We start from the raw sequence: 23,863 nt of genomic DNA on the forward strand, positions 1-23,863 counted from the left end.
TATATTTTTATTCGGTCACATCTTATGTACTTTACTTGGAGCGTCTGTTTGTTTTCATTTTTGTTTGAATAAATTCATGCTTGTGTGGGAGAGAGACACGCTCCGCTGGTTCGTATGAACACATGTGTTCTTAGCTTTTAGTTTTCATGGCGAAGGTTGAAACTGCTTCGTTAATTACTATATGGTTGGAAACGGAAAATGCTACATGTAGTAATTGCTATAAATGTCTTGGGTAATGTGATACTTGACAATTGTTGTGCTTATGTTTAAACTCTTGCATCATATGCTTTGCACCTATTAATGAAGAAATACATAGAGCATGCTAAAATTTGGTTTGCATAATTGGTTTCTCTAAGGTCTAGATAATTTCTAGTATTGAGTTTGAATAACAAGGAAGACGGTGTAGAGTCTTATAATGTTTATAATATGTCTTTTATGTGAGTTTTGCTGCACCGGTTCATCCTTGTGTTTGTTTCAAATAAGGCTTGCTAGCCTAAACCTTGTATCGAGAGGGAATACTTCTCATGCATCCAAAATACTTGAGCCAACCACTATGCCATTTGTGTCCACCATACCTACCTACTACATGGTATTTTTCCGCCATTCCAAAGTAAATTGCTTGAGTGCTACCTTTAAAATTCCATCATTCACCTTTGCAATATATAGCTCATGGGACAAATAGCTTAAAAACTATTGTGGTATTGAATATGTACTTATGCACTTTATCTCTTATTAAGTTGCTTGTTGTGCGATAACTATGTTTCTGGGGACGCCATCAACTACCCTTTTGTTGAATTTCATGTGAGTTGCTATGCATGTTCGTCTTGTCTGAAGTAAGAGCGATCTACCACCTTATGGTTGGAGCATGCATATTGTTAGAGAAGAACATTGGGCCGCTAACTAAAGCCATGATCCATGGTGGAAGTTTCAGTTTTGGACATATATCCTCAATCTCAAATGAGAAAATTATTAATTGTTGTTACATGCTTATGCATAAAAGAGGAGTCCATTATCTATTGTCTATGTTGTCCCGGTATGGATGTCTAAGTTGAGAATAATCAATAGCGAGAAATCCAAAACGAGCTTTCTCCTTAGACCTTTGTACAGGCGGCATAGAGGTACCCCTTTGTGACACTTGGTTAAAACATGTGCATTGCGATGATCCGGTAGTCCAAGCTAATTAGGACAAGGTGTGGGCACTATTAGTATACTATGCATGAGGCTTGCAACTTGTAAGATATAATTTACATGATACATATGCTTTATTACTACCGTTGACAAAATTGTTTCATGTTTTCAAAATCAAAGCTCTAGCACAAATATAGCAATCGATGCTTTTCCTCTATGGAGGACCATTCTTTTACTTTCATTGTTGAGTCAGTTCACCTATTTCTCTCCACCTCAAGAAGCAAACACTTGTGTGAACTGTGCATTGATTCCTACATACTTGCATATTGCACTTATTATATTACTCTATGTTGACAATATCCATGAGATATACATGTTACAAGTTGAAAGCAACCGCTGAAACTTAATCTTCTTTTGTGTTGCTTCAATACCTTTACTTTGAATTATTGCTTTATGAGTTAACTCTTATGCAAGACTTATTGATGCTTGTCTTGAAGTGCTATTCATGAAAAGTCTTTGCTTTATGATTTACTTGTTTACTCATGTCATATACATTGTTTTGATCACTGCATTCACTACATATGCTTTACAAATAGTATGATCAAGTTTATGATGGCATGTCACTCCAGAAATTATCTTTGTTATCGTTTTACCTGCTCGGGACGAGCAGAACTAAGCTTGGGGATGCTGATACGTCTCCGACGTATCGATAATTTCTTATGTTCCATGCCACATTATTGATGTTATCTACATGTTTTATGCACACTTTATGTCATATTCGTGCATTTTCTAGAACTAACCTATTAACAAGATGCCGAAGTGCCGTTCTGTTTTCTCGCTGTTTTTGGTCGTAAATCCTAGTAACGAAATATTCTCGAATCGGACGAAATCAACGCCCAGGTTCCTATTTTTCCCGGAACCATCCAGAACACCCGAGAGCCGCCAGAGGGGAGCCCTGGGGGCCCCACACCACACCCTGGCGCGGCCAGAGGGGGGGCCGCGCTGCCCTATGGTGTGGGCCCCCCAGAAGCCCTCCTGCGCCGCCTCTTCGCCTATATAAAGCCTCCGTCCCGAAAACCCTGATGCGATCGACGAAACCCACAGAAACCTTCCAGAGCCGCCGCCATCGCGAAGCCAAGATCTGGGGGACAGGAGTCTCTGTTCCGGCACGCCGCCGGGACGGGGAAGTGCCCCCGGAAGGCTTCTCCATCGACACCGCTGCCATCTCCACCGCCATCTTCATCACCGCTGCTGCTCCCATGAGGAGGGAGTAGTTCTCCATCGAGGCTCGGGGCTGTACCGGTAGCTATGTGGTTAATCTCTCTCCTATGTACTTCAATACAATGATCTCATGAGCTGCTTTACATGATTGAGATCCATATGATGAGCTTTGTATCGCTACTAGTTGTGTGCTACTCATGTGATGTTATTAAAGTAGTCTATTCCTCCTGCATGGTGTAAAGGTGACTAGTGTGTGCACCGTGTGGTTCTTGTCGTAGGCTATGATCATGATCTCTTGTAGATTGTGGAGTTAATTATCATTATGATAGTATTGATGTGATCTATTCCTCCTTCATAGCGTAATGTGGACAGTGTGTGCACTATGTTAGTTCTTGGTTTATTTTGCAATGATCTATTATGCTCTAAGGTTATTTAAATATGAACATTATTGTGGAGCTTGTTAACTCCGGCATTGAGGGTTCGTGTAATCCTACGCAATGTGTTCATCATCCAACAAAAGAGTGTATGTAGCACATATGAGAAAGAGTTATTTATTATGCGATCAATGTTGAGAGTGTCCACTAGTGAAAGTGTAATCCCTAGGCCTTGTTCCTAAATACTGCTATCACTGCTTGTTTACTGTTTTACTGCGTTACTACTGCTGTAATACTACCACCATCAACTACACGCCAAGAAGCTATTTTCTCGGCACCATTGCTACTGCTCATATATATTCATACCACCTGTATTTCACTATCTCTTCGCCGAACTAGTGCACCTATTAGGTGTGTTGGGGACACAAGAGACTTCTTGCTTTGTGGTTGCAGGGTTGCATGAGAGGGATATCTTTGACCTCTTCCTCCCTGAGTTCGATAAACCTTGGGTGATCCACTTAAGGGAAAACTTGCTGCTGTTCTACAAACCTCTGCTCTTGGAGGCCCAACACTGTCTACAGGAAAGGAGGGGGAACGTAGACATCACGGATATTTTGGAAATATCCGGCCCCCTCGTTTTTGGCTAAGGACTGGAAGAAATGTGAACCAGTACAAGGGCCGGACATTTGGCCGGATAATGTCACACTTTTGTCCCGAAGGCCGGATTATCCGGGGGGGGGGGGGGGCGGATTATCCGGCCCTTACTTAGGCCGGAATATCCGGCCCCCCGGAAGCAGCAACGGCTCAATTTTGAGGGGAGGTATAAATACCCCCCTTCTTCTACCTTGGTTGCTTGCTCAATCATTATACAAGAAATCTGCCAAGCCACCTCCATTAGAGCCACCTCAAGAAAGTCAAGATTTGCAAGATCTCCTTCCTCCCCCAACCAAAGCTCTTGATCTTTGGAGATTCGAAGGAGAAGACACCGATCTACATCCTCACCGAAGCGTTCTTCATTTCCCCCTCTCTTGTTTGAGGGATCTCATGCTAGTCTTCTTATTTGGTTCCCTAGTTGATTTGTGTTGATGTATTGTTGTTGATTGTTGTGTTGTAATAGATTTGGGAGCCTCCAATTTGGTTGTGGATGTGTGCCCCAAGAACCTTGTAAAGGCCCGGTTTCCGCCTCGAGGAAATCCCTTAGTGGAAGTGGGCTAGGCCTTCGTGGCGTTGCTCACCGGAGATCTGAGTGAAGCCTTCGTGGCTGTTGGTTTGGCTTTCGTAGCAACCACACTCCTCCAAACGTAGACGTACCTTCTTGCAAAGGAAGGGAACTACGGGAGTCATCTCCGTGTCATCGCGTGCTCCACTCTTGGTTACCTCTATCCTATTCTATCTCTATATTGCTTAGATATATCTTGCTTAGTTGTTAGCCTTGTCATATAGATAAATTCACTTAGTTGCATATCTAGAGAATTTACCTTTTGTGTCAAGCCTAAATTGAAAAAGAACTAAAAATTGGTTTGCACCTATTCACCCCCCTCTAGGTGCGGCATACGATCCTTTCACACCCCTCCTCCCCGGTCCCATCGGCATCGCCGCCATGGATATCTGATTCCCGGCCGCCGGCGATGACTCCCACCGCCTCTAAAGGGATCCTCTATGCCCAAATCCTATTCATCCATGCGGCCATCTATTCGCCATCTTCCTCTCCACCTTCCTTTTCTTGTGGCGACGACGATCCATCTCCGATAAGGGGCCGACGAGCTCGTCCACACCTGCTCCACCATAGGCAAGGATCCTTATACACATCTTCTTTACCCTCTCTCTCTCTCTATATATATATATAGGACATATTCATACTACACCCGGGTGTAGTTACACCCACACGTGTTTCTCATAATTAAGAGAGTATCTATCATACCGGAGAGTATGTACATGTAGTATGAAGTATATAAGACTATTTTGGTAGTATATATAATACTTTGTAGGCAGTATGTACATTTTTTTACGTATACATATGCATGTATTTCGGATATAAAGTGCGAACTATGGGTTCACTTGCATTTCTTTCACCAAATTTGGTTTGAATTATCTTAGATATAGTATACGAACATACTCAAACCGATAAAGTATCGTATATACTTCATGGAAGTATATAGATATGGGTGTAACTACACCCAGGGGTAGGAAGTATTTTTATATATATATATATATATGCATTCTTCCCCTTGAACCCTAACCCTAACAATCATTGACCTAGTTCAGATCACATCAAGCTCAATATCCCCGGATCCAAAGACCGACAACACCTTGGACCTCGTTCCCAACCTCTTATGCGGTCTCTCCACTTCGTCCACTTCATCTGCTTAGACAGCCGCTGTATGCTCCCCCTACACATCTCTTTCCTATTCTTTTTTGAATGGTCGATCTCTCTCCTATTCTTGTTCTAATTGTTGCCATAATGCGTGTAGAGCTTTTTTTTTTTGAAACGGAGGCAAAAGCTTTGCCTCATCCATTAATTAAGTAGAAGGTGTCTGGTTTTTAGGAGAAAACTGGGCAAAAACCTACAAAGACAGGGCCAAGCCCACACCCACCCACACGACGCCGCGAAGGCACCGAGCCACCCTGGCTATCCACAAAAGCTACACAAAAGCGAAGCTCGAGTTGGCCTATGCCAAACAGATGGCTCCCCAAGAAAAGGCCGGTAGCTCCGATTCTGACGACAAGCCGCGAAGAGGAGATGCACAAGACCTGCGCCGAAAAGGACCTTCACCGTCGAACCGCCCCTCGAAGGTCATCGTACACCACCCAAAGACAGCTTCGACTTCACAGCAAGAGGAGGCCAACCTGAAGACATTCGGACACGCCGGGACGGAGCCGACTAACACGGTCTTGCAACAACCAAACCATGCTCAACGCCATTGTCGTTGCCGCCCAAGCCCACCGTCGAGAGTCACCTTATCGCCCAAGCGACCCAAGGTCAAGCACCCTCGAAGATGACGAACATTCGGAGCCGCCGCTCCGACATACCGCTGCTCCGTCGCGCCCTGCGCATCCACCAAGACCACCACCTTCCGGGGCCGCCGCCCCGACGTACCACCGCTCGCTCTCGAGCTGCGACGCCGCACGAACCGTCCGCCCGCAACCCAAGCTGCACAGGGCAAAGGGCCGCAGACCACGGGCATCACACCAACTCATCCGGGGCCGCCGCCCCGACATAACGTCCGACCGTCCCCTCTAGGACGCGTCCGACCGAGCCGACTGCCCTACCGCCCACACAGCCAGGGTCCCCACCCAAGCCGTGACAAGCCGCATCCCTGCACCATAGAGATGCTGCCGCACCGCCTTCCGGGGCCGCCGCCCCGGCTCACAGCCACCTACCCGAGGCCGCCGCCTCGGCATCCTCCAACGCAGACGGTAAGGCAACGCAGTCCGGCAAACAAACCACCCTCGCCGAGTAGAGCTTTTTGTGTTTGAACAAGAGCAGCTGCACCAAAGGGGATATGACTCAATTTAATTTGTGTGGTGCCTTTGTGTCCAAGTACATGTTATCTTGCAAATGGAATCAGGTCCCCTAAACTTCTGGAATAAGGTCAACATATAGGAACATATTTATTGCTTGTTTATCAATGATATGCATTCCCACTATGAAAACCAGAGTTTCTTGCGTTTGACAGTAAATCTACCATTTATGTGTTTGAAAAGAACATGGTTAGCTTCTATATTCCTTGTAAAGAACAAAAATTCAGCAATTATGACTTTACAATATTAATTTTTTCTAATAAGAGAGCTTCTGCACTGACATTTCAGTGTCTTTGTAGCAATTATGACTGCCTTGGAGTCACGGATCATAGGAACCTACTCAGTTTCTCTATCATTTCTTAGAAAAGGTTACAATAGTTTCAGATGGCATGCAGATACATTGAGAAAAAGAACAAAAGCATGATCTTGCTATTACGAAATAGAGTGTCAAGAGTTCCTACTAAATTAAGCTAAATTAATCATCCATAGCTGCATTATTACTGAACTGGTTGCTTGTATGATTTCTTTGTTTGCATTTCTTCCTGTTATTTCTGAGAGATCTAGTTTATACACCTTTGTTCACTGTGTAAGCTTATCTGAACTCTGGACACAAATAGAGATACTGAAATTAAAGAGACTTGTTGCTATAAGCTTTTATTTCTTCTTGCTAACTCTGAGAGATCTAGTTTATGCAATAGTACTGTTTAAATGTATGAAGTGCCAACAATCTTTCATGTTCTTCTTGAAGATGATAACAAGTTCAAGTTCATGTTGGCATTGTCTCAAAGAATGAAGGAGTGGGTACTCAAGCATATCAAGACATGATTCTCATCTTCTTCTATGATGTACTGAATACTGATGCAGATATATAATCATTGTGATTCTATTTATGTTGAAGTAGCAGTCTGCCTTTTGTAACTTCTTTAAACTTGGGAACCTGTATTTCATGTCTTGATGCATACATGTTTTCTAGACTTGGGCATGGCTTAATACTTTGGATGATAATCTATGTTTTAGTATGTGAATATGTGTTCTAAGTTCAAGTTGAAAAAAAAAGTTGTTGCAATTCATCTTATGCTCACATGTACCGTGATAATGTAGCCATTCCATATCGAATTTGAGAATCATTTACAAATCCGTGTGGCAGCCAAACAGGTATGTAATATTGGAATCTCAATACAAACGAAATGAATTCCTGAAGTCATTTCATTTGTACCAAATGAAATGAATACCCAGGATCCAAACTAGCTCTAACCGAATTTTGATTTCGAGCAAATTTAAGTTAAACAAATTTTAAATGTAAAAAATGGGATTTGAAAAAAAAAACACATCCAAAAAAGTTTGGATCACAAAAATGTTCAAATTTGAAAATTTTCACAAAATCAAAATTTGCTCGAATTTAAAAATTCTAAAATATGAAATTTCCTTGAATTTGAAAATTGCTCGAATTTAAAAAACTAGAATTTTAAAATTTGCTCGAATTTTAAAATTTGCTCGAAACAGAAAAAGGAAAAAAGTAGGGAAGGAAAAACAGAAAAAAGCGAAAAAACAGAAAACCGAGCGAACTAGAGAAGAACCAGAGAAAAAAAGAAAAAAAAAGGACAAACCGTATCGAAATGGGCTTGGGCCCGCTCGCTCCCGCACGCGTGCGGGCGTTATTCCGCCCCGCAGCTGGGAGGGAGATAGGGATTGGCTATTTTTCGCTCGTTGCGGGAGGGATCTGGGTCTCCGCATACGTCGTCTATGGGCCTGACTCAGGAATGGTTCGACTTTTGTTTTTGAACTCAGGAATGGTACGACTTGCTTGCTTATCTAGCAACAGAGGGCTCTGTTCCTTCCTCTCCTTTTCTCGGTTTTTTGAGGTTATGCTGGTTTTTCTCTATGATTTCTGGTTTTTCTGGTCAGTTTTTTAAAATTTGAACATTTTTTATTTTTGAAAATTTATCAAGTTTGTCCTATTTTCATATTTGAACTGTTTTTAGATTTGAATATTTTTAAAATATGAACATTTTTTATCTGGTATTTCATCAAAAGAAAAATATCTAAACAAATTTATGTTTGAACATTTTTCAAGTTTGAACATTTTCAGATTTGAAAATTTTAAAATTGAAAAAATGTTCATATTAAATATGAATTTTTTTAGATTCGAACCTTTTTTTTATCTAAACATTTTTTAACTTTTTATAGATTTGAATATTTTTAAATCTGAACATTTTTTAATCCATACTTTTTCAAAAAAAAAAAAAATCAAATTTGAACATTTTTAAAATCTAAACTGAAAGGAGAAAAAGGAGAGAGAAGCTGTACCTTTTGTTGGGTCGAGTGGCCAGGCGGAAGCTCTTCAGCCGGAGCGAACCGTCGCTCCCGCTTAAGGCGGAGAGTAGGCGCTCGCGGGGGTGCCAAAACCGCGCCTAGCAGCTCGCGCGAGGGAGCCATCGCCAGCAGGCGATCTTGGGTGGGCTGGCTCATTAGCTTGTTCGCTTACAGGAAATAGGTAGTACCATATTTTTAGCCTTTGTACACGAGTGGCCTAATGGTTTCAACCCTTGTCCGAGGAAACCCAAGCTCCAATCCAACCACTTGCAGGATTCACATCTATTTTTTCAAAATTCAAGCAAAATTTGAATTTGAACAACTTGAGAATCTAAGCAAAAAAATTTATTTTGAACTTTCGAATCCGGGCAAAATTTATTTCGAATAAATTTCGAATCTGAGCAAAATTTGAATTCAAACAGTTTTTCGAATATGAGCAAAATTTGAATTCAAACAGTTTTTAAAACCAATCGAAAACCGAACATATAGGCCAAAACCGCACAATACCCGACTAGAATCTTTTAGAATCTCTACTAATAAGTTACGAATCGGTGGTGTTGGTAGGTCAAAAAAAATCGGAACAAATTTTCGTCCATAAAAAAACCGTGGATTACGGATGAAACAAGCAAGGTGAAAACCCGTGGAGGAAATACCAATCCTGTCCGGGAAGGACTCCAATTCCCTTTCATCCTGATAATGCCTATCGCAGGACGTCAACGTATTGTACAGGAGCTCGCGTGCAAGACAATGCTGTCGGTTTTTATCGCCAAAAAGACGGACACGAAAAAGCTACGTCACCCGTCCGCCCTGCAAATATCTCTGAATTACTCGAGGTGGTACTAAAACGTAGAGTTCGGCAAGAAGACAATGTCGCTCGCCTAGCACAATTGCTTGCCATACGTCGTAAGAACTCTTGACGAGAAGAAGAATCACGAAATCCATCCTCGTCCCTCCATAGCTTCCATAAAAGTCTGCACGGGCGCACGCTCCTATCTCCTCGCCGCACGGACGGGCACCCTCCAGTGCTCCACTGGCCTCGCCGCCACCGCGACCGCTTCTGCTCGATATTTCTTCATTGAGAATCCGATTGAGACGAGTTCATACCGGCGTACCTGCAAGCCAACCTGCCCGCGCGCGGAGGAAGTCTGCCGCCGTTGAGGCCAACTGCCGTGGCCGGGCGCGTAGGCAACTTGAGCTACCCTGGACGCACTGTCGTGGACGCCACGGAGCCGGAGCCATCGATGATGCCACGGAGGACGGAGCCGGAGCAGCCGAAATGAGGCCATGTCCAAACCTGAGCCTGAAATTTCCATGTCCTACATGATGTCTTCCCTCGATTTTATAGCAGATTAGAGAGATGGGTTGATCCACCCGCCGCTTATCCTAGAGAAAACTGATCAATGTTACGAACTTGATCGGAGGAGATTTTTCGGCTAGGCCGGTAGAGAGGTCGGTGACCTTCTCTACAAGGGAGCTTGGCGCCTCACGTGTGGCCTCCAAATCCAACAAGAAGCGGTTTACAAAAGCAACCGTTACCATTGGACATTGGTAAATGTCCTCGAAGATGACTTTCCTCTTTGCATGCCAAATCGCCCACAAAGTAACTAGCATGCAGATGAGATCCTCCTTCTTCATCGAATCCATCATCGCAAACAACCATAGCTTGGCATCTGGTTCGGTCGATAAGGAGACATGGTCGTTAATGTCCGCCTCCGTCAGGGCCCAAACGCACCTCGCAAGGTTGCACTCGAGCAAATAATGCCACCATGAATAAACATGGCCGCATATGGAGCAGGCCACCGTCGGCGCCATGTTTCTCCTCTGCTGCACATCTCCCGTAGGAAACGATTGTTTAGCCAATCTCCATAGAAAGACTCGTATTTTGGAGGGTACAGAGACTTTCCAGAGTTTAGTCCAGGCTTTCTCCTCTTCCGTTGCTCTAGAGGAGGTTGATCGTCCATCCAACCAATCCTCTCGGGCGCGTTTCATCGATATAAGAGCTCTGTAAGAGGAGCGAACCGAGAACATCCCCGTACGCTCAAAGTGCCATGCCTAAAAATCGTTCTGGACTCGATGGCTTAGAGGAATTCCTTGGATAATTTCTGAATCCATCGGTACACAAAATTCTTCCAACTTTTGACCATTCCATGTCGCTGATGAGTGATTGATATAGTCGCTCACCATCATCAGCGCCTCTGCCTTCCGAGGAGCAATGGGGCGAAGTTGCTCATCTCCCGAGATCCAATTCCGAGTCCACGCCTCAGTCGTCCATCCATCACCGATCCGCCTGATCAAACCAACATTCAGCGCATCCCTTCCCTCCAGAAGAGATCACCATATCTGCGAGGGGTGGGAGCCCACTTCAGCTGCAAGGAGATCACAGCTCGGAAAATATGCCGCCTTCAACACCCTCGCACTTAGCGAGTCTGGAACTTGAATTATCCTCCACGCCTGCCTCGCAAGGAGCGCCAGGTTGAACAATTCGATGTCTTTGAAGCCTAGGCCGCCCGCATGCTTTGGCTGGGTCATTTGCTCCCACGAAACCCAGTTCATTTTCCGATCTCCATTCTTACTCCCCCACCAGAACTTCCGCAACATCGAATTGATATGCTCGCAGAGCCCCTGGGTAGTTTAAAACATGACATAGAGAAAGTCGACACCGACTGGGCCACCGATTTTATAAGAATCTCCTTTCCACCCATAGAGAGTAGAAGTTCGAGCCAGCCAAGAACCTTCTTCCATACCTTATCGCGTAAGTATTTTAAAACAACATACTTCGAGCTCCCCACGTCCGAGGGCATCCCAAAATATTTCTCCTGGAGTGTCTCTCTCTGTTCTTCTTTTATACCATCTTTTAGTGCCACTGAACAACCCTTGCTAGAGAACACCGAGGACTTGTCCATATTAATTCGATGACCTGAAGCGTTGCAGTATTTGCCCAACACGCCTATGGTCTCAATTGCACCTTCCCTAGTTGCCCTGAGAAACAACAGGCTATCATCAGCAAAGAGTAAGTGATTGATCGCTGGAGCTGACGATGCCACTCTTAACCCTACAAGCGCTGACAACTGAGATCTCGATATTTGAGGAGGCACGAAAGGCCCTGTGCTACCAACAAGAACAAATAAGGTGAAATAGGATCCCCCTGTCGAATCCCCCTTGTGGGGTAAAACTCCTCCTGCGGTGCCCCATTAAACATGACCGAGAAGGATACCGTCGTAACAAGGGGCATTATCAATGCAACCCACATCTCACTGAAACCCAACTTCAGCATGATTGCCTTGAGATAGCTCCATTCCACTCTATCATAGGCCTTCCGCATGTCCAGCTTTAGAGAACAAAACCGATACTTCTTTGCTTTATTGCGCTTCATAAAGTGCAAACACTCATAAGCTGTAATAATATTGTCTGTAATCAATCAGCCAGGAACGAAAGCAGACTGCTCCTCTGAAATGATCTCTGAGAGTATTGTCTTCAGTCTATTTGCCGCCACCTTGGATGCAATTTTGTAAATCACATTACACGGGCTGATGGGGCGAAACTGGCCAAGCTCTTTGGGGCTTGTAATTTTTGGAATCATGACAATGAAAGTTTTATTCACCACATCTGGGCTCTCCTCTCATGCCAGGACACGTATCACTGCCTTTGTAACTTCCTCTCCACACAGATCCTAGTGTTTCTGAAAGAAAAAGGCCGAAAAACCATCCGGCCCTGGGAATTTTGTTGGATACATCTCATACAATGCTGCTTTCACCTCCTCTGCTTGGAACGGAGCATCCAACATAATATTCATCTCCAGGGTTACCTTAGAAGGAACAATTCTGAGAACCTCACCCATATCTTGCACACCCTCCGACGTATACAAGTTCTTGTAAAACTGGGTCGCCATATTGCCAAGCTCCGGCTCCCTCGACTCTATTGAGCCATCCTCCTTCACCATCTCAGTTACTTTGTTTTTGCGACGACGTTGGCTCGCCTGAAGATGGAAAAATCTGGTGTTTTTATCGCCATCAGCCAACCACTGTACTCTCGACCGTTGCCTCCACATCACTTCCTCTTGTTGAGTAGCGTTGTCAACTGTGTAGTAACATCATGCTCTCGTGGGCTAGGCTCCATGCGGTTAGGGTCCCATCGCAAGGCTCCTATCTCTCTCTGAAGCTGCCGAATCTGAGCTTGTACATTCCCGAAAGAATTCTTGCCCCATGACGCCAAGTCACCAGACAGAAGCGTGAGATTCCTTTGTAGTTCCTCCATTGTTCCGCTTTTTTCGTTCCCATTCCATTGCTGCAAGAGCGTGGTCGCGAACTCCTTGTGACTCTCTCACGCCACCTCATACCGAAACTGGCTATTCTATCGCCGATTTGATCTCTCCGCAAGAAACCAGCGCAGTAAAATCGGCAGATGATCGGAAGATGCGAACACCTCCAGATGTTGCACTTCAACTATCGGGAAACGGGCACACCATTCTGGTGATGCGAGGGCACGATCAAGACGCGTCCGACAAAAAGAGCCCCCTGACACCTTCTTCTCAAAAGTCCAAGCCACTCCTCTGTAACCAAGATCGCATAGACCGCACACATCCACCATTTCACGAAAAACCAGCCATTTGGCTGTAACTCCGCTCGCTAGCTCCCACATGCTCTGATCGGTGTAACACCTCACTGAAGTCACCAATACATAGCCACGGGAAGTCATTAGCAGAACATATGAACTTTGACATGTCCCACGTCTTATGACGCTCCTGAACTTGTGCTTCTCCATAAACCGCCGTCAATTGCCACGGTTCTTGCCCCTGCTCCGCAACAATAGTATCAGTATGATACTGCGAGTAGGGTAAAACTTCAATCTTTATTTCATTAGTCCAGGAAAGGCCTAGACCACCACTTCGACCTATAAACTACTAACAACAAAACAATTATGGAAACCTAAAGAACGGGATAAACCCTCCACTCTTTTCTTGGACAGCTGAGTCTCTAGGATGCACAGAATCGAAGGGGAGTAACACTTCGTCAAATCTCGAAGCTCACGAACTGTCGCGTCCCCGCCAGCTGCGCGACGGTTCAGACCTAACACACTCATTGCACCTGGCGGTCCTCCACCTCGGAGGCCGCCGAAGAGTTTTCTGGTTTGTCCTTCTTTGCTCCTACATGCTTTTTGGGACGCTTCAGCTCCCTGGCAGACGACGGCGGGGGAGGAGTGCCCTCCCTACTAGCATAGATCTTCCCCGCCTTCTCATCAGCGAAATCCAACTATTTCTTCGCCGCACTCTCCTGCTCCATCACTATCACTCCCCGCTCTTTCCACTAGAGCATCAGAACCTCGCCGACAACCTTGGTTCCTTCCCCCGCCTCCTTCGCCGGGCTTTCTAAGCGTGCCACAACTGATGTTCTCTTGCGAATCCCAAAGGACCCGTCTCCACGCCCTCGTCCGCCTTGAGGGCTACGACCTCCTCTACGGCCGGCACGACGAGCACCACGGCCGGACATATTTACTTTTTCTCTCATCCCATCGCTCCCCACTGGGCGATGATACGTCTCCAACGTATCTACAATTTCTGATGTTCCATGCTAGTTTTATGACAATACCTACATGTTTTATATGCACTTTATATCATATTATGGCATTTATTGGACTAACCTATTAACAAGATGCCACAGTGCCAGTTTCTGTTTATTATGTCTGTTTATTGCAGAAAAGGCCCAAAAACCAAAGTGCTCGGAAAAATCCAGAAAAATCACATAAATTCTATTCCGCCAGAAGGCTCACGGAGCCAGAAGGGCCAGGCCATAGGAGGCCCAGGGCCTCCTCCCCATCAGCCGGTGCGGCCAGGAGGGGGGCCGCCCCACCCTATGGTGTGGGCCCCTCGGGACTCCACCGACATCGCCCTTTCGCCTATAAATTCCCTCGCGACGGAAAACCCTCAAAAAATCTATCATACTCCAGAAAGACTCCAGGGGCGCCGCCGCCATCGCGAAACTCCGTTTCGGGGGACAGAAGTCTCTGTTCCGGCACGCCGCCTGTCGTTGCCTAATCGACGGTACCCCGGAGGAGGGATCCTCACGAGGGGGATAAGAAGTAGGGGCCATAGGGCGGAGTGCACACGGGACGGTGGTACGCGAGTTACCCAGCTTCGGAACACCTGCACGATGACAGGGCCTACTGCTGCTTGTCTGGAATTATCTGGGCGCTTTCGCGTTGTTACAATGAGTTGTGGTTGTGCCTCTAGGGCTCCCAGGATCCGGCTTATAAAGGCGCACGGATCTAGGGTTTACATGGAGAGTCCTAGCCGGATTACAGACAGCCTAGCTACGGTACAATATCTTGACGTGCACGTCACGGATCCGCCTTCCATATACGTCGTACTGGATCCGGGTTCCTCATGGGCCTCCATGGATCCGGGTTACTCCTGATGTCGGTACGGATCCGGCTTACTGATCCTGGGCCGGACTTCTTCCTTCATGATCAACAACAACTGGGCCGCCCGATGGGCCACATGCCTCACCACCAACTATGGGCCACCCGGGCTTGCCGGATCTAGGCCATGCCGTTGATATACCCATAAAGTATACCCACAACAGTAGCCCCCGAAGTTCTCCGAGATTCATCATTCCTCCGACTTCATTCAGATCGGATCCGAAGAGAATCTTGAAGAGCTTCAAAACTTCTTACTTGGCTCCGGGTTCATCCACTCGGAAATCCTTTATCTTCAGATCATGCATAACAACGGAAGTCCCACTTTTCCTGCGCACAACCTCCTCATTTCCCGCGCTAAATTTTCGCAGACGCAAATCTTTAGCCGGAATATTCGGGAGTGCATGGTTAAGTTACCTTCACGTCGTTTTACCGCACTTGACCTAAAACACGTGTCATCCATCCAACGGTGCGACCGTTTGATGGCGTGTATTTCACACGTTCGTTGGGCAACCCCAAGAGGAAGGTATGATGCGCACAGCAGCAAGTTTTCCCTCAGAAAGAAACCAAGGTTTATCGAACCAGGAGGAGCCAAGAAGCACGTTGAAGGTTGATGGCGGCGGGATGTAGTGCGGCGCAACACCGTAGATTCCGCGCCAACGTGGAACCTGCACAACACAACCAAAGTACTTTGCCCCAACGAAACAGTGAGGTTGTCAATCTCACCGGCTTGCTGTAACAAAGGATTAACCGTATTGTGTGGAAGATGATTGTTTGCAGAAAACAGTAGAACAGTATTGCAGTAGATTGTATTTCAGTAAAGAGAATTGGACCGGGGTCCACAGTTCACTAGAGGTGTCTCTCCCATAAGACGAACAGCATGTTGGGTGAACAAATTACAGTTGGGCAATTGACAAATAAAGAGAGCATGACCATGCACATACATATCATGATGAGTATAGTGAGATTTAATTGGGCATTACGACAAAGTACATAGACCGTCATCCAACTGCATCTATGCCTAAAAAGTCCACCTTCAGGTTATCATCCGACCCCCTCCAGTATTAAGTTGCTAACAACAGACAATTGCATTAAGTATTGCGCGTAATGTAACTAGTGACTACATCCTTGAACATAGCACTAATGTTTTATCCCTAGTGGCAACAGCACATCCATAACCTTAGTGGTTCTTGTCACTCCTCCAGATTCACAGAGGCATGAACCCACTATCGAGCATAAATACTCCCTCTTGGAGTTACTAGCATCAACTTGGCCAGAGCATCTACTAATAACGGAGAGCATGCAAGATCATAAACAACACATAAGCATAGCTTTGATAATCAACATAACAAGTATTCTCTATTCATCGGATCCCAACAAACGCAACATATAGAATTACAGATAGATGATCTTGATCATGTTAGGCAGCTCACAAGATCCGACAATGATAGCACAATGGGGAGAAGACAACCATCTAGCTACTGCTATGGACCCATAGTCCAGGGGTAGACTACTCACACATCACACCGGAGGCGACCATGGCGGCGTAGAGTCCTCCGGGAGATGATTCCCCTCTCCGGCAGGGTGCCGGAGGCGATCTCCTGGATCCTCCGAGATGGGATCGGCGGCGGCGGCGTCTCTGGAAGGTTTTCCGTATCGTGGTTCTCGGTACTGGGGGTTTCGTCACGGAGACTTTTTATAGGCGAAAGGGCAGGTCAAGAGGCGGCACGGGGCCCCACACCACAGGCCGCGCGGCCAAGGGGGCCGCGCCGCCCTAGGGTGTGGCCCCTCCGTGGCCCCTCTTCGTCTCTCCTTCGGACTTCTGGAAGCTTCGTGAGAAAATAGGCCCCTGGGCTTTGATTTCGTCCAATTCCGAGAATATTTCCTTACTAGGATTTCTGAAACCAAAAACAGCAGAAAAGAATCGGCACTTCGGCATCTTGTTAATAGGTTAGTTCCGGAAAATGCACGAATATGACATAAAGTGTGCATAAAACATGTAGATAACATCAATAATGTGGCATGGAACATAAGAAATTATCGATACGTCTGAGACGTATCAGCATCCCCAAGCTTAGTTCTGCTCGTCCCGAGCAGGTAAAACGATAACACGTATAATTTCGGAGTGACATGCCATCATAATCTTGATCATACTATTTGTAAAGCATATGTAGTGAATGCAGCGATCAAAACAATGTATATGACATGAGTAAACAAGCGAATCAAAAAGCAAAGACTTTTCATGAATAGCACTTCAAGACAAGCATCAATAAGTCTTGCATAAGAGTTAACTCATAAAGCAATAATTCAAAGTAAAGGCATTGAAGCAACACAAAAGAAGATTAAGTTTCAGCGGTTGCTTTCAACTTGTAACATGTATATCTCATGGATATTGTCAACATAGAGTAATATAATAAGTGCAATAAGCAAGTATGTAGGAATCAATGCATAGTTCACACAAGTGTTTGCTTCTTGAGGTGGAGAGAAATAGGTGAACTGACTCAACATTGAAAGTAAAAGAATGGTCCTCCATAGAGGAAAAGCATGATTGCTATATTTGTGCTAGAGCTTTGATTTTGAAAACATGAAACAATTTTGTCAACGGTAGTAATAAAGCATATGTATCATGTAAATTATATCTTACAAGTTGCAAGCCTCATGCATAGTATACTAATAGTGCCCGCACCTTGTCCTAATTAGCTTGGACTACCGGATCATCACAATGCATTGTTTTTACCAAGTGTCACAAAGGGGTACCTCTATGCCGCCTGTACAAAGGTCTAAGGAGAAAGCTCGCATTGGATTTCTCGCTATTGATTATTCTTCAACTTAGACATCCATACCGGGACAACATAGACAACAGATAATGGACTCCTCTTTTATGCATAAGCATATAACAACAATTAATAATTTTCTCATTTGAGATTTGAGGATTGCTGTCCAAAACTGAAACTTCCACCATGGAGCATGGCTTTAGTTAGCGGCCCAATGTTCTTCTCTAACATATGCATGCTTAACCATATGGTGGTAGATCTCTCTTACTTCAGACAAGACGAACATGCATAGCAACTCACATGATATTCAACAAAGAGTAGTTGATGGCGTCCCCAGTAAACATGGTTATCGCACAACAAGCAACTTAATAAGAGATAAAGTGCATAATTACATATTCAATACCACAATAGTTTAAAGCTATTTGTCCCATGAGCTATATATTGCAAAGGTGAATGATGGAATTTTAAAGGTAGCAGTCAAGGAATTTACTTTGGAATGGCGGAAAATACCATGTAGTAGGTAGGTATGGTGGACACAAATGGCATAGTGGTTGGCTCAAGTATTTTGGATGCATGAGAAGTATTCCCTCTCGATACAAGGTTTAGGCTAGCAAGGCTTATTTGAAACAAACACAAGGATGAACCGGTGCAGCAAAACTCACATAAAAGACATATTGAAAACATTATAAGACTCTACACCGTCTTCCTTGTTGTTCAAACTCAAAACTAGAAATTATCTAGACCTTAGAGAAACCAAATATGCAAACCAAATTTTAGCATGCTCTATGTATTTCTTCATTAATGGGTGCAAAGTATATGATGCAAGAGCTTAATCATGAGCACAACAATTGCCAAGTATCACATTACCCAAGACATTTATAGCAATTACTACATGTATCATTTTCCAATTCCAACCATATAACAATTTAACGAAGGAGAAACTTCGCCATGAATACTATGAGTAGAAACCAAGGACATACTTGTCCATATGCTACAGCGGAGCGTGTATCTCTCCCATAAAGTGAATGCTAGGATCCATTTTATTCAAACAAAACAAAAAACAAAAACAAACCGACGCTCCAAGAAAAAGCACATAAGATGTGATGGAATAAAAATATAGTTTCAGGGGAGGAACCTGATAATGTTGTCGATGAAGAAGGGGATGCCTTGGGCATCCCCAAGCTTAGACGCTTGAGTCTTCTTGATATATGCAGGGGTGAACCACCGGGGCATCCCCAAGCTTAGAGCTTTCACTCTCCTTGATCATGTTGCATCATACTCCTCTCTTGATCCTTGAAAACTTCCTCCACACCAAACTCGAAACAACTCATTAGAGGGTTAGTGCACATTATAAATTGACATATTCAGAGGTGACACAATCATTCTTAACACTTCTGGACATTGCATAATGCTACTGGACATTAATGGATCAAAGAAATTCATCCAACATAGCGAAAGAGGCAATGCGAAATAAAAGGCAGAATCTGTCAAAACAGAACAGTTCGTATTGACGAATTTTAAAATGGCACCAGACTTGCTCAAATGAAAATGCTCAAATTGAATGAAAGTTGCGTACATATCTGAGGATCATGCACGTAAATTGGCTTAATTTTCTGAGTTACCTACAGGGAGGTGGACCCAGATTCGTGACAGCAAAGAAATCTGGAACTGTGCAGTAATCCAAATCTAGTACTTACTTTTCTATCAACGGCTTAACTTGGCACAACAAAACACAAAACTAAGATAAGGAGAGGTTGCTACAGTAGTAAACAACTTCCAAGACACAAAATAAAAACAAAGTACTGTAGGTAAAAACATGGGTTGTCTCCCATAAGCGCTTTTCTTTAACGCCTTTCAGCTAGGCGCAGAAAGTGTGTATCAAGTATTATCAAGAGATGAAGTGTCAACATCATAATTTGTTCTCATAATAGAATCAAAAGGTACCTTCATTCTCTTTCTAGGGAAGTGTTCCATACCTTTCTTGAAAGGAAATTGATATTTTATATTACCTTCCTTCATATCAATGAGAGCACCAACAGTTCGAAGAAAAGGTCTTCCCAATATAATGGGGCAAGATGCATTGTATTCAATATCCAAGATAACAAAATCAACGGGAACCAGGTTATTGTTAATGGTAATGCGAACATTATCAACTTTACCCAAAGGTTTCTTTGTAGAATGATCAGCAAGATTAACATCCAAATAACAATTTTTCAGCGGTGGCAAGTCAAGCATATTATAAATTTTCTTAGGCATAACAGAGATACTTGCACCAAGATCACATAAAGCATTACAATCAAAATCTTTAACCTTCATCTTAATGATGGGCTCCCAACCATCCTCTAACTTTTTAGGAATAGAGGCTTCACGCTCTAGTTTCTCTTCTCTAGTTTTTATGAGAGCATTTGTAATATGATGCGTGAAAGCCAAATTTATAGCACTAGCATTAGGACTTTTAGCAAGTTTTTGCAAGAACTTTATAACTTCAGAGATGTGGCAATCATCAAAATTCAAACCATTATAATCTAAAGCAATGGGATCATCATCCCCAATGTTGGAAAAAATTTCAGCAGCTTTATCACAAGCGCTTTCAGCATTTTAGCAGTTTGTGCAGTTTTTCGCGCTTTGCATTAGAAGTGGAAACATTGCTAACACCAATTCTTTTATTAGTATGAGTAGGAGGTGCAGCAACATGTGTAGCATTAACATTACTAGTGGTGGTAATAGTCCAAACTTTAGCTATATTCTTCTCTTTAGCTAGTTTTTTATTTTCTTCTCTATCCCACCTAGCACGCAGTTCAGCCATTAATCTTATATTCTCATTAATTCTAACTTGAATGGCATTTGCTGTAGTAGTAATTTTATTATGATGATTCTCATTAGTCATAACTTTTGATTTCAAAAGATCAACATCAGCAGCAAGACTATCGACTTTAGAAGCAAGTATATCAATTTTCCCAAGCTTTTCTTCAACAGATTTGTTAAAAGCAGTTTGTGTACTAATAAATTCCTTAAGCATGGCTTCAAGTCCAGGGGGTGAACTCCTATTATTGTTGTAAGAATTCCCATAAGAATTACCATAGCCGTTGCCATTATTATAAGGATATGGCCTATAGTTGTTACTAGAATTGTTCCGGTAAGCATTGTTGTTGAAATTATTATTTTTAATGAAGTTTACATCAACATGTTCTTCTTGTGCAACCAATGAAGCTAATGGAACATTATTAGGATCAATATTAGTCCTATCATTCACAAGCATAGACATAATAGCATCAATCTTATCACTCAAGGAAGAGGTTTCTTCGATTGAATTTACCTTCTTACCTTGTGGAGCTCTTTCCGTGTGCCATTCAGAGTAGTTGATCATCATATTATCAAGAAGCTTTGTTGCTTCACCAAGAGTGATGGACATAAAGGTACCTCCAGCAGCTGAATCCAATAAATTCCGTGAAGAAAAATTTAGTCCTGCATAGAAGGTTTGGATGATCATCCAAGTAGTCAGTCCATGGGTTGGGCAATTTTTAACCAAAGATTTCATTCTTTCCCAAGCTTGAGCAACATGTTCAGTATCTAATTGTTTAAAATTCATTATGCTACTCCTCAAAGATATAATTTTAGCAGGGGGATAATATCTACCAATAAAAGCATCCTTGCATTTAGTCCATGAATCGATACTATTCTTAGGCAGAGATAGCAACCAATCTTTAGCTCTTCCTCTTAATGAGAAAGGGAACAATTTTAGTTTAATAATATTACCATCTACATCTTTATATTTTTGCATTTCACATAGTTCAACAAAATTATTAAGATGGGCAGCAGCATCATCAGAACTAACACCAGAAAATTGCTCTCGCATAACAAGATTCAGTAAAGCAGGTTTAATTTCAAAGAATTCTGCTGTAGTAGCAGGTGGAGCAATAGGTGTGCATAAGAAATCATTATTATTTGTGGTTGTGAAGTCACACAACTTAGTGTTTTCAGCGTTGGCCATTTTAGCAACAGTAAATAAAGCAAACTAGATAAAGTAAATGCAAGTAAACTAATTTTTTTGTGTTTTAGATATAGCAAACAAGATAGCAAGTAAAGTAAAACTAGCAACTAATTTTTTTGTATTTTGATTTAGTGCAGCAAACAAAGTAGTAAATAAAACTAAGCAAGACAAAAACAAAGTAAAGAGATTGAGAAGTGGAGACTCCCCTTGCAGCGTGTCTTGATCTCCCCGCAACGGCGCCGAGAAAATATGCTTGATGGCGTGTATTTCACACGTTCGTTGGGCAACCCCAAGAGGAAGGTATGATGCGCACAGCAGCAAGTTTTCCCTCAGTAAAGAAACCAAGGTTTATCGAACCAGGAGGAGCCAAGAAGCACGTTGAAGGTTGATGGCGGCGGGATGTAGTGCGGCGCAACACCAGAGATTCCGGCGCCAACGTGGAACCTGCACAACACAACCAAAGTACTTTGCCCCAACGAAACAGTGAGGTTGTCAATCTCACCGGCTTGCTGTAACAAAGGATTAACCGTATTGTGTGGAAGATGATTGTTTGCAGAAAACAGTAGAAACGATATTACGATGGGTGTATTTCAAGAAAGAGAATTGGACCGGGGTCCACAGTTCACTAGAGGTGTCTCTCCCATAAGACGAACGGCATGTTGGGTGAACAAATTACAGTTTGGGCAATTAACAAATAAAGAGAGCATGACCATGCACATACATATCATGATGAGTATAGTGAGATTTAATTGGGCATTACGACAAAGTACATAGACCGTCATCCAACCGCATCTATGCCTAAAAAGTCCACCTTCAAAGTTATCATCCGAACCCCTCCGGTATTAAGTTGCTAACAACGAGACAATTGCATTAAGTATTGCGCGTAAACTAACTAGTGACTACATCCTTGAACATAGCACAAATTTTTTATACCTAGTGGCAACAGCACATCCATAACCTTAGTGGTAATTGTAACTCCTCCAGATTCACGCAGGCATGAACCCACTATCGAGCATAAATACTCCCTCTTGGAGTTACTAGCATCAACTTGGCCAGAGCATCTACTAATAACGGAGAGCATGCAAGATCATAAACAACACATAAGCATAGCTTTGATAATCAACATAACAAGTATTCTCTATTCATCGGATCCCAACAAACGCAACATATAGAATTACAGATAGATGATCTTGATCATGTTAGGCAGCTCACAAGATCCGACAATGATAGCACAATGGGGAGAAGACAACCATCTAGCTACTGCTATGGACCCATAGTCCAGGGGTAGACTACTCACACATCACACCGGAGGCGACCATGGCGGCGTAGAGTCCTCCAGGAGATGATTCCCCTCTCCGGCAGGGTGCCGGAGGCGATCTCCTGGATCCCCCGAGATGGGATCGGCGGCGGCGTCTCTGGAAGGTTTTCCGTATCGTGGTTCTCGGTACTGGGGGTTTCGTCACGGAGACTTTTTATAGGCGAAAGGGCAGGTCAAGAGGCGGCACGGGGGCCCCACACCACAGGGCCGCGCGGCCAAGGGGGGGCCGCGCCGCCCTAGGGTGTGGCCCCTCCGTGGCCCCTCTTCGTCTCTCCTTCGGACTTCTGGAAGCTTCGTGAGAAAATAGGCCCCTGGGCTTTGATTTCGTCCAATTCCGAGAATATTTCCTTACTAGGATTTCTGAAACCAAAAACAGCAGAAAACAAAGAATCGGCACTTCGGCATCTTGTTAATAGGTTAGTTCCAGAAAATGGACGAATATGACATAAAGTGTGCATAAAACATGTAGATAACATCAATAATGTGGCATGGAACATAAGAAATTATCGATACGTCGGAGACGTATCACCGTTCCGTTTCCACCGTCGGATCCAAATCCCGAATCTCCGCGCGTGGCCTATAAATTCCCCGCGGCTCGGTAAATTTCCATTCTTTCACCTCTCCTCACCACTTCGTCTTCCTCCTCGCGCCGCGCCGCCCGACAGATCTCATCTCCGGCGAACTTCGCCACAGCGAGCTCCGCGCGCCGCCAGTCCAAGCCTCCCCTCGCGCCAAGATTCCTGCGGTTGAACGGGAATTTCTCTCCGCCGCCGATTCGTGGTCACGCGGGGCGATTTCCTTCAAGTCCGGC

At 44.0% G+C, this 23,863-nt stretch overlaps 1 protein-coding gene across 1 annotated transcript in view; it reads right to left on the minus strand.

Annotated features, from left to right (window-relative positions):
* Positions 1–12,498, minus strand: part of LOC127309117 (uncharacterized) — a 31,285-nt gene extending 18,787 nt beyond the window's left edge. Inside the window, exons 1-3 of the mRNA XM_051340095.1 lie at positions 12,261–12,498; positions 11,807–11,951; positions 11,334–11,537 (exon numbers count right to left, since the gene is read on the minus strand). Of these exons, the coding sequence (XP_051196055.1) occupies positions 11,334–11,537; positions 11,807–11,951; positions 12,261–12,498 (587 nt within the window). The remainder of the gene's footprint in view (positions 1–11,333; positions 11,538–11,806; positions 11,952–12,260) is intronic.
* Between the last annotated feature and the right edge of the window lie 11,365 nt (positions 12,499–23,863).

The sequence above is a fragment of the Lolium perenne genome, chromosome 6 (genome assembly GCF_019359855.2).
Source record: "Lolium perenne isolate Kyuss_39 chromosome 6, Kyuss_2.0, whole genome shotgun sequence".
Taxonomy (NCBI): Eukaryota; Viridiplantae; Streptophyta; class Magnoliopsida; order Poales; family Poaceae; genus Lolium; species Lolium perenne.